This window comes from Nicotiana tabacum, chromosome 16 (assembly GCF_000715075.1).
Source record: "Nicotiana tabacum cultivar K326 chromosome 16, ASM71507v2, whole genome shotgun sequence".
NCBI lineage: Eukaryota > Viridiplantae > Streptophyta > Magnoliopsida > Solanales > Solanaceae > Nicotiana > Nicotiana tabacum.
This window is the reverse complement of record NC_134095.1, coordinates 122,212,613-122,224,959: the sequence shown is the minus strand read 5'-3', so window position 1 is coordinate 122,224,959 and position 12,347 is coordinate 122,212,613. Positions and strand designations below refer to the sequence as shown.

The 12,347-nt window shown below is 37.6% G+C and overlaps 1 protein-coding gene across 5 annotated transcripts; it reads left to right on the top strand.

Moving 5' to 3' along the window:
• The first annotated feature begins 5,549 nt into the window (after window positions 1-5,549).
• On the top strand, window positions 5,550-9,355 carry LOC107830935 (uncharacterized). Of its 5 annotated transcripts, none has more exons than XM_075233315.1 (8): window positions 5,550-5,706; window positions 5,804-5,925; window positions 7,249-7,328; window positions 7,485-7,626; window positions 7,710-7,859; window positions 7,965-8,166; window positions 8,776-8,877; window positions 8,963-9,355. In XM_075233315.1, the coding sequence occupies exons 1-7, from the start codon at window positions 5,604-5,606 to the stop codon at window positions 8,871-8,873; spliced, it is 897 nt and encodes a 298-aa protein (XP_075089416.1). In that variant the 5' UTR covers window positions 5,550-5,603; the 3' UTR covers window positions 8,874-8,877; window positions 8,963-9,355. The 5 variants fall into 5 exon arrangements, with proteins under 5 accessions (XP_075089416.1, XP_075089415.1, XP_016514118.2 ...); XM_075233314.1 differs by having other exon boundaries at window positions 8,959-9,355; XM_016658632.2 differs by lacking the exon at window positions 8,776-8,877.
• Window positions 9,356-12,347: the final 2,992 nt, after the last annotated feature.

Here is a 12,347-nt window from a genome sequence, read left to right as displayed (position 1 = left end):
TTGGGTCTTGAAGATTTGAAGCTTTTGGTTGAGATTTTCTTACTCATTTATGCTCATTTCTTCATTTTCTTATTTTGTATTGTATATCTAAGTGTGTAGTAATTTATCCAATACTTGAATCTTATTTATGGGAATATTCATAATTAAAGTGTGGATTAAATATCTTGTTGTGCTTATGTATTGAATGAGTTTTATCTTTTTATAAAGTGAGTTATTGTTTCTTTAATTATTCTTGTTCTTTAATATTTTCAAAGGGATTAGCTAACCCCGGGGCTCGCACATTAACTCCGAATTAATTTTGGAAAAGATTATTTGGGGTTGGGAAAGATTAATTAACAAGAACTTGAGGCTTTAACCCTCATTTTATAGATTCTACCTAGGGATAGGATTGAACTACTAGCCATATCCGGGTGTGCTTAATCTCTTAATTGTTTTAGGGATAATTCAATTAAGAAGTCTTGTTAGTCTTTGGAAGAATCTAATATAGAATTATTGCTCGTGGCTAATTAACATAAACTCGCTAATATTTGTAAAATCGTGAAATACATTGGATCGTTATTTGAGTGTAATTCCCTATGCATCCATACTTGTAGCCATTGATCATTTTACTTGCTTTCTAGGTTAGTTTACATTTTCGTATTTAGGTATAAATATTTTCTCAAATCTATTCTTAGTGTTTGGCATTGCATAACAAGTGATAATTCTCTTATATTCCTAATTGCCTATATATTGTTCTTTGAGGGATTCGACCCTGACTCACAGTTGGGTAAATTATATTGCATGTGACCGTGTCTATTTACTTTTTAGTAGTGAATTTGGACATCATCAGCTATCATGTCAGTAACCCCTGGATCTGCACACAAGGTGCAGGGAGTAATGTGAATATGTCAATTTAGTAAATAATAAATGTAAATAAAGATAGAGCAATAAGAAATACTAGAATCCGCGTTATGAAATCTCAGTAAGTACAACATGCTTTCAAATCAATATATAAGTCAAATCATCTATTTTAAAATCCAATTTTGGTAAAAATTATTCGAAAATATTTTTCAACAGTGTCAACAGAGTTTAATGAAATTTAGAGTAAAAGTGATGAAAATCATAAATAGCCCCTCTGGCAAAACAAGTATCAAAAACCGCCCATCGGGCATAACATCATTCAAAATCAGCCCCTCGGGCAAACTTTACAAACACTCATAATTAGCTCCTCAGGCACAACATGGATCAAGAACAGCCCCTCGGACATCATATCACTCACTCAGGGTACTCGCGCTCACTGGGGGTGTACAGACTCCGGAGGGGCTCCTACAGCCCAAGCAATATAGCAAGCCATCTCGTGGCATAATAAATCAGACCCTCGTCCTCTCACATATCACAAATCAGTATAACATGCTGCGGTGCACAGCCCGATCCCATGATATTCTCACAACACAAGCCCTCGGCCTCACTCAGTCAGAAACCTCTTAATCCACTCGGGCTATCAATAAAATAGGGTGCTCAGCCCAAAATATTATTTTATGCATCAAAATGAAGTAAATAAGACTGAGTTATGAAATCAATAAAATATAGCAAGACTGAGTATAGATCTTAAACCAAAACAGTGAGGAAACAATAGTAAAAAGCCCCTAAGGGTCCAATAGCTTGGCACGAGGCCCAAATATAGCATTCAACCCAAAACATAGTAATATATTCCAAAGCACATAAGTATCAAATAGTTTTCAGTCAAATACGTAATCTAATAGTCGCTACGAGACAGACCAAGTCATAATCCCCAATGGTGCATGCCCTCACGCTCGTCACCTAGCGTGCGCGTCACCTCAAAATAGGGAAACGATGTGAAATTCGAGGTTTCATACCCTCAGGACAAGATTTATAATTATTACTTACCTCAAACCGGACAAAACTCTAACCCACGATGTTCTTACCTCTCGACTCGGCCTCTAAATGCTCTGAATCTTACCAAAATTAGTATATTATCATCAATATACGCTAAAGGAATGAATTCCATACGAAAAAAATCAAATTAGACAAAAAACCCCGAATTTGACTCAAACCCGGATCCTGAGCCCACGTCTCAGAATCCAACAAAAAGTGCATAACTAGAAACTCATTTCACTCCTGAGTCTATTCATACCAAAATTATTAAAATCGGACCTCGGATGGCCCCCCAAATCCTCAATCAAAGCTCTCCAAAACTCAAGCCCTAATCCTTCAACTTCACAACAAATCCTCCACTAATTTCATGATTAAATGGTGGAAAAATCATCACAAACACAAAATAAAAAGCCTAAGTAACTTACCTTACTGACACCCCTTGATTCCCTCTTGAAATCACAGCTCTAAGCTCCAAACACGTCCAAAAAATGGTGAAGAATGGACTGAAATTGGCGAAGGAGAACTTATATACTTTCTGCCCATAACTTCCGCATCTGCGGTCCTAATCTCGCACATGCGCAACCGCTTTTGCGGTCCAACCAACCACACCTGCGGTTTCCATTTAAATGCCTAGGACCGCATCTGCGCCCCAGACACCGCACCTGCATTGCCGTAGATGCGTCCAACACACCACATTGGTGGTTCTTCCCCTGATGGTCAAATTATGCACCTGCGATCTCCTTATCGTATTTGCAACCTCGCACTTGCAGTGCCCAATCCACAGGTGCAGAAATGACAGAAGCAACAAATTCAGCAGCATCAACTCAATGCCAATCTTCCCGTCAACCACCCAAATTCATCCCGAGGCCCTCGAGACCTCAACCAAACATGACAACAAGTCACATATCACCATTCAAACTTATTCTAACCTTTTCAACATCCAAAACAACATCAAAACACCCAATTACCCTCGGATTCAAACATAGGGATTTCCAAACTTCCGAATTCCACAACGATGCCGAAACCTAACCTCACCCAAATGACCTGAAATTTTTCACCCACATCACAAATGACATAACAGACCTACTTCAATTTTCGGAATTCCATTCTGATTCGGATATCAAGATTTCCCTTGCCGACCGGAAAATACCAAATTTCTAATTTTGTCAATTCAAGCTTAAATCCACCATGGACCTCCAAATTACCTTCCGAACACGCTTCTAAGTCCAAAATCACCTAACAAAGCTATCCGAACTATTAGAATTCACATCTGAGATCTTCTACACATACGTTAACATCTGGTTGATTTTCCAACATAAGCTTCTAAATAAGAGACTAAGTGTCTCATTCCACTCTAAGACCACTCCGAACACAACACAACCCACACGATATGATAAAATATAGCTGAAAAACATACAAAGAAGCATAAATAGGGGAAACGGGGCTGTACCTCATGAAACGACCGGCTGGGTAGTTACAACCGAGACCTACTACAATATAAAGATGAGGAGTTCTTTCATCTTGACATGCTACTATTTTCGATTTTTGTAGGGGTTTCATCTATTTTAGTACCATTAACTAAGTTGACTCAGAAGGTTGCTCCTTTAAGATGGTTCGATGAGTGTGAGAAGAGATATTAGAAGCTTAAGATTGCTTTGACTACAACCCCAGTGTTGGTGTTACCCATAAATTTTGGGTCATAGATGGTGTATTGTCATTCATCTCATATTGGTCTTGGAGAGGTATTGATGAAGAAGGGTAGGGTGATTGCTTATTTGTCATGACAGTTGAAGCCTCATGAGAAAAATTATTCAGTTCGTGCTTTGGTAATGACAACTATTGTGCATGCGCTTAAGAGTTGGAGGCATTACTTGTACCGTATGTCATTCGAGGTCTACACTGGTCATATGAGTTTTTAACAGTTGTTCAAGTAAAAGAATTTGAATTTGAGACAACGGAAGGGCTTGCGTTGCTTAAGAGTTATGATATCACTATATTGTATCACTCTGGTAATGCGAATGTGGTAGCGGATGGCTTGAGTAAAAAGGTGGAGAGAATGGGAGTTTGAAATTTGTTCCAGCTGAGGAGAGGCCTTTGGCAATAAAGTTTCAGGCATTGGCCTATAAATTTGTAAGATTGGACATTTCTAAGCCTCATATAGTTCTTGCCTGTGTGGTTGCAATGTCGTCCTTGTTTGAGTGTATTTAGGATAGCCAATATGATAATACATATTTGTTGGTGCTTAAGACACAGTGCAATGAGGTGTTACTAAGAAGATGGTTATTAAAGATGATGGTGTATTATGACTCCAGGGTCAATTTGTGTTCCTAATATTGATGGTTTAAAGGTGCTGATTCTTGAGGGGGCTCGCAATTTGAAGTATTCTATTCATCTCGATCTCATGAAGATGTATCATAATTTGAAGCAACATTACTTGTGGTAGAAACTGAATGAGGACATTGTTGGGCATGTTTCACGATGTTTGAATTTCCAGCAAGTGAAGTGTGAACATTAGAAACTAGGTGGTTTGACTTAGAGGTTGGATATACTAGAGTAGAAGTGGAAGTGTGTTACTATGGATTTGTGGTAGGCTTTCCACTGACTTTGAAGAAGCTTGATGCCATTTGGGTCATTGTTGATATATTGACCAAGTCCGTGCATTTTATACTGGTGTTGACTAAATATACTTAAGAGAAGTTTGCACAGATCTACATTAGAGAGATTGTTCGTTTGCATGGTGTGCCTGTTTCTGTCATTTCAAACTGGGTACTTAGTTAACTTCTCACTTTTGGAAAGTTGTTCAGCGTAAGTTGGATAGATAGGTGGAGCTTAGAACAACTTTCACCCATAGACAGATGGTCAGTCCGAGCAGACTATTCAGGTTTTTGAAGATATGTTGAGTGCTTGTGTGGTTGACTTTGGGGGTTATTGGGACCAGTTTCTACTATTGGCAGAGTTTGCATAAAATAACAATTACTAGTCCAACATTCACATGGCTCCATATGAGGCTTGTATGCTGGGCATTGTGGATTTCCTATTGGTTGGTTTGAGCCTAGTGAGGCTAAGTTATTAGATACTTGATTTGGTTCGTGATGTTTTTGATAAGGTGAAGTTGATTAAGGAGAAACTTCGTACAACTCAATCCAAGCAAAAGAGTTTGCTTATAGGTTTGCTTTGCCTTCTAGTATTGCGGGAGTTCATCCGCTATTCCATGTTTCTCTGCTCTAGAAGTATCATGAAGACAAGTCGCATGATTTGAACTTCAGCACAGTGCAGTTAGATGAGAATCTGGCTTATTAAGAAGAGTTAGTGGCCTTTTTGGATAGGTAGGTTCAGAAGTTGAGGTCAAATGAGATCGCGTTGGTGAAGGTGCTTTGGAAAGGCCAACCAAGCGAGGATGCTACTCGGGAGACCAAGTCAGATATGCAGAGCAGATATACACATCTTTTCAGTATTTGAGGAATGTTTCTAAACCCGTTTGAGGACGAACGTTTATTTAAGAGGTGAATAATGTAATAATTCGATAGATCATTTTGAGCATTAAAATCATGTTCCCCTATTTGGCGCTTCGCATAGGTTAATTTGATGGTATGTAACTTGTGGGAATGAGTAGTTTGGTTTAAAGAGAAAATAACAAAAGAGAAAAAGATAAAGTAGATGAAACAAAAGAAGAAAAAAAGGAAAAGAAAAGAAAAGAAAAAAAAGAAAAGAAGCTAATTAATTAGAAGATGCTAACAGCTTTTTTTTGTGTGCTGAAGGGACACATGTTGCTCCACGCCTACAAGTTGTCACTCATAGTTATGGCTCCTAAACCTCAGCGCATTCGTCACTGTAAGTCGTCTCTAACACAAACCCTAATTCACTCTTCCCCTTTTCTCTGGGTTTTTTTTTAAAAGAGTTTGAATTTTTCGTTCATTTTGTTGAGTAGTGGCAGAAGCAACTTGGCAAAGCGCGATGAAGAAAGCAAGGACAATGAGTACTGAAACTGAGACCGAGTCATCATCAATGAAAGACGCCTTCTCCAAATATGCTGATTACCTCAATAACCTTGTTAAGCTTCTTCCCTTTCTCTCTTTTTTGCTCCCTTTGTCTCTGTTCACATACGCATTTGCCTTTTTATTAACTAAATCTGTTTTTCGGTTTTTCTTGAAATGGGGTTTTCTGAATTGGTGTTTTCGAGCAGAAAAAGCGCCCTATTAAATGTTCTAAGTTTCTGCACATTGAAGGGAGGACATGAGATGGGAAAATGTTAGTAGAGTAGGACTAAAAGAATTCGTAGCCTTTAAAGTTGTGTTTTGGAATGAAATAGACGAAGATTCGTAGAGCCTGACTCCAGGAAATTTGCATTGAGGTTAAGCTGATTGTTTTTTGAGACATTGAGAAGAAGAACATTAAATTAGGATTCTTTACATTTTAATGCAAAAATTGTATTGGTACTCAGCTAATGCAAGGATAATTGAATTGGAATATCTGCTGTAAACTTACGATCCTATGGCTTGGATGGCGGACTTCGAACTTATTATCTTTGCTTTTGCTACTTTATATTTTATACCCAAGTTCGCCAAGCGATTTGGTTGTGCCGCTTTATTTTGGGTGTCCAAACATCATATACTAATACTGTTGTGCAATTTTGAACTTTATGGATTAGATGGTTCTGTCAACCAATCAAAAACAAGAAAAAGAAAGTTTATCATTATTATTTTAATAATTAAGAAAAGAGAAATTTACTTTTGAAAGGATGTATCCTATATATTCCACGTACCTACCCTGCTTTTGTAGTTATACATATCCTGATGGTTCTCACTATGTCCAAACTTGAGAACATATGTCTGAAAGTATCCATGCTTGAAAGAGATAAGTCGCAGTTTCAATTCAAGGTCTAGTTTGAAAAGAGAAAGATATAGAATGAGGGCACTCAAAGGTAACCTTGGAGGCTAGAACAAAAAACACTAGGTGATATTTTTCCATCTGCCTAAGCCTTGGTGGCCAAGATATCTGATACTTGTGTTGGTGGGAGGTAGCAGGAATTCGGTAGAGTAATTGAGGTGCGTGCAAGCTGATCGGGCACCACCGTTATTAAAAAAATGATCTAGAGCGAGGGTTGATGCAGAGAACACTTGATAATTTTGTCTAGCTAGTTCCAGTATGAAGTTTTTATGTGAGCTGATTATAGATCTAATTAAATTGACGATGGAGAATGGTCTGCATATACACGACCCTCCCCAGAACCCACTTGTGGGATTACATTGGGTCTGTTGTTGTTGTTGTTGTTGTTGATGATGATGATGATGAAGAATGATCATCCTTGAGTTCAAAAGCCATCAAAATTCACATAGAATCATCAAATATGAATTTTTACTCTTTATGTTGCAGAATGATAAACGAGAAAGGGTGGTGAAAGCAAGTCGTGATATTACTATGAATAGCAAGAAGGTTATTTTTCAAGTGCACAGGTGCAATCTCTATCAGCACTTTTTTAGTCTATGCAGCCAAGAAGTGTCAAATGTTGGATAGCTATTTATCTGCTTGACTTAATTAGTTTTTTATGACTTATGTAAGGTGAAAAGTTTCCCAGTCAATTTCTTTTTCTTCGCTTCCTTCATGAACAGAATAAGCAAGCACAACAAAGAGGAAGTTCTGGATAAAGCAGTTAAAGATCTGGCAGCTGTGACTGATCAATATGTGTCCCGGCTAGTAAAGGAACTCCAAGGGACTGATTTCTGGAAGTTAAGACGAGCATATTCTCCTGGGGTGGGTCAGTTGGTCTTATTTTGCTTTTGGAGACTTGTAAATAATCCAATTTGACTTCGTTTGTATGTGCTTCCAACTTATAGGTTCAAGAATATGTTGAAGCTGCAACACTTTGTAATTTCTGCAAGACAGGGACACTATTAACTCTTGATGAGATTAATGCAGCCTTTCTCCCATTAAGTGATCCTTCTGTTGAACCCTTGCAGATTAACATCTTAGACTATATCTTAGGGGTAAGTGTATCATCTTCCTGTTTGTATTTCTCCAATTAAGCATTACTAATTGTCTACTTTTCCCCAATAAGAAATATTTCCATATTGCTAAATCTTCTACTTTAGCTTGCGGACTTGACAGGAGAATTGATGAGGTTGGCAATTGGTCGAATATCAGAAGGGGAACTTGATTTTGCTGAGAAGATCTGCAGTTTTGTGCGTGAAATTTACAGGAAGCTTACTCTTATTGCCCCGGAAATGGATGATCCTTCAGATATGAAACAAAAAATGGAAACTATGCTCCAGAGTGTTATGAAGATAGAAAATGGTATAGTCTTCAGCTGTTGTCTATGACTGATTTCTTTCTCTTCGTGCCTTCTAACCTAACTAGTAAAAAACTTCTTTAGTACAGTGTAAACAAATTCTGTTTTTAGCAACTCATGAGGTGAGAAGATTGGGATTGGGGGTAATGTTGGGCATAAATGCTTTTGTTTACTGTCTTAGAGGTTTGTTCTCTTCAAAGTGGACATATTCTAAAGCTTTTAGTTGGATGAATAGAGGAAAAAAAGATTTTACAAAATGTGAATGTGCACTGGCTACTGAATAATATAAATCGTGCTTGTGTGTGGTCAACTGGGTGTTCCATGTACATTAACTATAAGAATACTATAGGTGCTACTCTAGTTATAGTTCTCATCTATTGTTATTTTAATTACATTTGAGTAGAATTGTTAGATTTTTTGTCGCACCAGGTAGTTGGATATTCAGAATCTGAATCCTGAAAAGAAATCTACGCATTAAAACCCATTGTTTTAGTGTTGTATTTCTGCAGTCAATGGCTGTTTTTTGTTTTGGACAAATTGGATAACTGGTCACTACTAACTGAATCTGGAAAAAGAGTTGAGGCATAGTTCTTATCCAACTGAATGTTCTGCAGCTTGTTTTAGTGTTTATGTAAGAGGATCGGAGTACATTCCCCTGCTTGGATCTGCTGACCCCAGTTATCCACTGTTGGGCATGCCAGACCTTGAATGAAGGAGTAATGTCTATTTTGCTAGTGTGTTTACAGAAGTAATGGTGCCTTGTACTAGCTTAATTATGCGGCAATTTTTTATTGAAGGTAGAAAGAGAAGTGTTTGTTTGCTGTAGAAGTTCATCTAGCTCTCCACCTGGATATGCAAATGGTGTAGAGAACTGCATCAAACTGGTGAGGAAAGGAATTTTGGAAGGACGCATTTTCCACATACTTTCCGAAGGTACCTGGTGGGAATTATATGCAACTTTGTAGGGGAAATTGCATAGCTTTTACTTACTCTAGTCCACCTACTGACCTAATGGACCTTGAAATCTGGTTATTACAATCTCAAAGATTTTCCTCTCTTCATCTTGTCTTGAATATATGGCATTCCCTTCCTTTTTCCTTTTTGTATTTTACCCCTTTTGGATCTGGGAATCATTGAATGATACTTCAATGGTGTTGACATCTTTAATCTAATGCATATTTCTTTTTTGGTGCCTCTTGTAAATTGGTCAAGTATTTGCTTTGTCAACTGTAGTCTCCTCCTTTTCCTTGTGTTTTATACAACGACAATCTTGAAATGGTTGCCAAATCTAGTTTTCCAGGATAAAGTTAGACTAGGTTTGTCAAGCTATGTTTTTTTGATTCTATTGTATTTCCTATGAGTCATATGTATGCTATATGATGTGAATCATTGGTTCGACAAATTTTAGAATCTCCGCTCTTTCTGCTTATCGCGTTTCTCTTTTGTCAGACAAAAATTTCAAACTTTACAAGTGAAAGCGTATTTCGTCCCATGCCATCTCTCATGGTCATCTCAATAACCAGACTTTACAATAAGACTTTCTTACCTTATAAACCAAAAAGGAAAAGAGCATTTTAGTGCTTTTCCTTTGATTATGACTGCACATAAAAGTTTGACAACTCAATTGGTGCTCTACTATTGCGTTGATTCTCAACCTATTACCTAAGATGGTAATGTGGCATTTTCCACTTGGTTTGCCTAGCTTGTGCCAATGGTGCCACATTGGGATGATGACAGATAGTAGGAGTACATGCCTTTTGTATTGCAGGCTTTGCAGCATTGCAATAGTTCACTCAATCTTGTTTTTTCCTGTCAGTCTTGGGTGATAACTGTACCATATAGCCTCACTCCCTTTCATTATCATCACCTAATTTACGTAATAAAAAGGGAAAACATCCGTTATATAGTACTGGAGTTTCACTATCTCTCCTTTCATCGTCTCTTTTGTTTGGTCAATAGGATTAGATTCTGGAAATTTGCAAAAGTTAAAAGAAAAATATTACCATAGAGAATCTTTCTGGTTTGAAAGGATGGGCATCTTCAACCCATAGTTTAGGGTCACGGTGGAGTGGTAGGGCTGGAACCGTCACCGTCATACCTTCTGGTACGGTGAACTTCCCTAATCTGGTTTCCTTAACTTTTCTTGCAGTGGCGACCGCAGGAGGATATAGTCTTAAGGTCTCATTAATGATCATGCTCATCTGCGCCTAGTGGTGACAAAATGGTTAAAACAAAACAGTTATTCACCCATATTATTCATTAAAAAATGGATTGGATAATGAACCTTTTAAAAACGGGTCAAATATGGATAAGAACCATATTATCTACTTAGAAAATGGATAACCAATGAAAAACTAATGAGTTTAATGTAGCGGTCAAACGCACACACAAGTATACGTGGTCGTCAAGTAATAAAGTGAGTAGAAATCAAATGTTGAACCCATGGGGAATTGTGATTAACTATTAACTAAATTAGACTATCCTAATTATCTAAACAAGAATTAAACCTAGAAATATTCGATTCTAAACTAATTAAAATAAAGGAAAATAAATAGTGAACTCTGAAAGCAGATTTTTATGATATCAATGTATCAATGTAATGAAAACGATCTAGGATCATGAGTTATCTAACATTCCTATTGTATTCTTCAATTGAATTGACTAACTAATTTATCTAATTTATTTGTTGACATGGTTAATATTGCTTGATCACGCCCAACTATCCTCTCAAGAGGTCTAGCGGTCGTTGCAAATATAATCCGGTTTACAAGTCCGGAGTCGAATCCCACAGGAAATTAACCTATTAATCACAACCACTAGTTTCGTAAGAATCCAAATAATCAACCTTCAGAAATATTGAATAATGAATTGATTGTTTACTAATTAAAAGTAAGGTAATTAAAAAGCTGTAATTTTACTACTAACAAAGCAAATGTTGTAGACAAGATTGGAAAGGTCTAGGTTTTTGATTTCCCCTATTGTCGGAATCTCCCCTGCTACGGTTCCTATAAATTCACCCAAGTATTCTCTACCGATCGTGAGTACTTTGAGTGTGTAGCTCTCTCTCGAACAACTACCATAATTTACTAGATGTATTCTCTCAGACTACGCTAGCTGACACTAATTTGCCGCTCACTACGATCGCACCAAGGTTTCGTTATCTCTAATCTCGCCTTTAAACCCTCCGCATTGATCTCTCAAATACGTTAGGAGTGTTGTTGTTCAATAACTACCTAAATGTGTACTCTCTATCGAGCAGTACACACTAAATAGGTACAGTCAAATGAGAGCCCTTCAACCAACAACAATAATAATAAAGTTGAACAAGTAGAGAAAAGTAAATGGCGAATTTATATTAAACGCAATGGACAAATCATCCTTTAATAGGTTCCATCTGTCACGACCCTAAACCCAGACCCCGGTTATGATGGCGCCTCTCGTGAAGACAAGGCCAGTCGACACAACACCCAATTCATTTTAAACAATTAAAATAACATAATTTAAGTCATTAACATGATTTAATCCCAAAAGAAATAGTGAAATAATTCAATTTGCGGAAATAAACACAGCCCGATATCGGTGTGTCACCAGTCATGAGCATCTAAACATGTGTCTAAAGAGTCTAAAATAGTTTATACAGTCTATTACAGAACTAGAAATAGAAAGTAAGATAGGAGGGAGAGACACTGGGTTGAGAACGCCTAACAACTACCTAGTGGACTCCGAATAGCCTGCTAGGAGCAATCAACCCTCACTGGTGGGCCCTGAATCTCCTAAATCTGCACACATGGTGCATGGAGTAAAGTGAGTACTCCAACTCAGTGAGTAATAACAATAAATGAAGACTGAGCGATAAGAAATCACGTAAAACACAACAATATCCTATAAAGAGGCAGTGTAAAACCAATAAAAATGCAATAAAATAGTGAAATCTTATTAAAATACCTTAGTTCAGTATAAGCTTCTTTAAAACACATTTTTAACAATTAACCAAGTAAATGAAAAGCAGCTAGAAAAGATAAATACATAAAATCAGCCCTTCGAGCACAACATTAACAGAATCAGCCCCTCGGGCAATAAAATGGAACAACACCAGCTCCTCGGGCTATATCACATATCACACTGGGTACCCGCGCTCACTGGGGGTGTACGGACTCTGGGAGGGGCCCCTTACGACCCAAGCGCA

What these genes read in the sequence shown, in the direction of transcription:
- LOC107830935 (XM_016658632.2), top strand. Translation starts at nt 5,604, where the DNA reads ATGCTAACAGCTTTTTTTTGTGTGCTGAAGGGACACATGTTGCTCCAC. An exon ending in ACCTCAGCGCATTCGTCACT is followed by an intron (nt 5,707 to 5,803) that starts GTAAGTCGTCTC and finishes TTTGTTGAGTAG; the next exon opens with TGGCAGAAGCAACTTGGCAA. An exon ending in GTTATTTTTCAAGTGCACAG is followed by an intron (nt 7,329 to 7,484) that starts GTGCAATCTCTA and finishes CTTCATGAACAG; the next exon opens with AATAAGCAAGCACAACAAAG.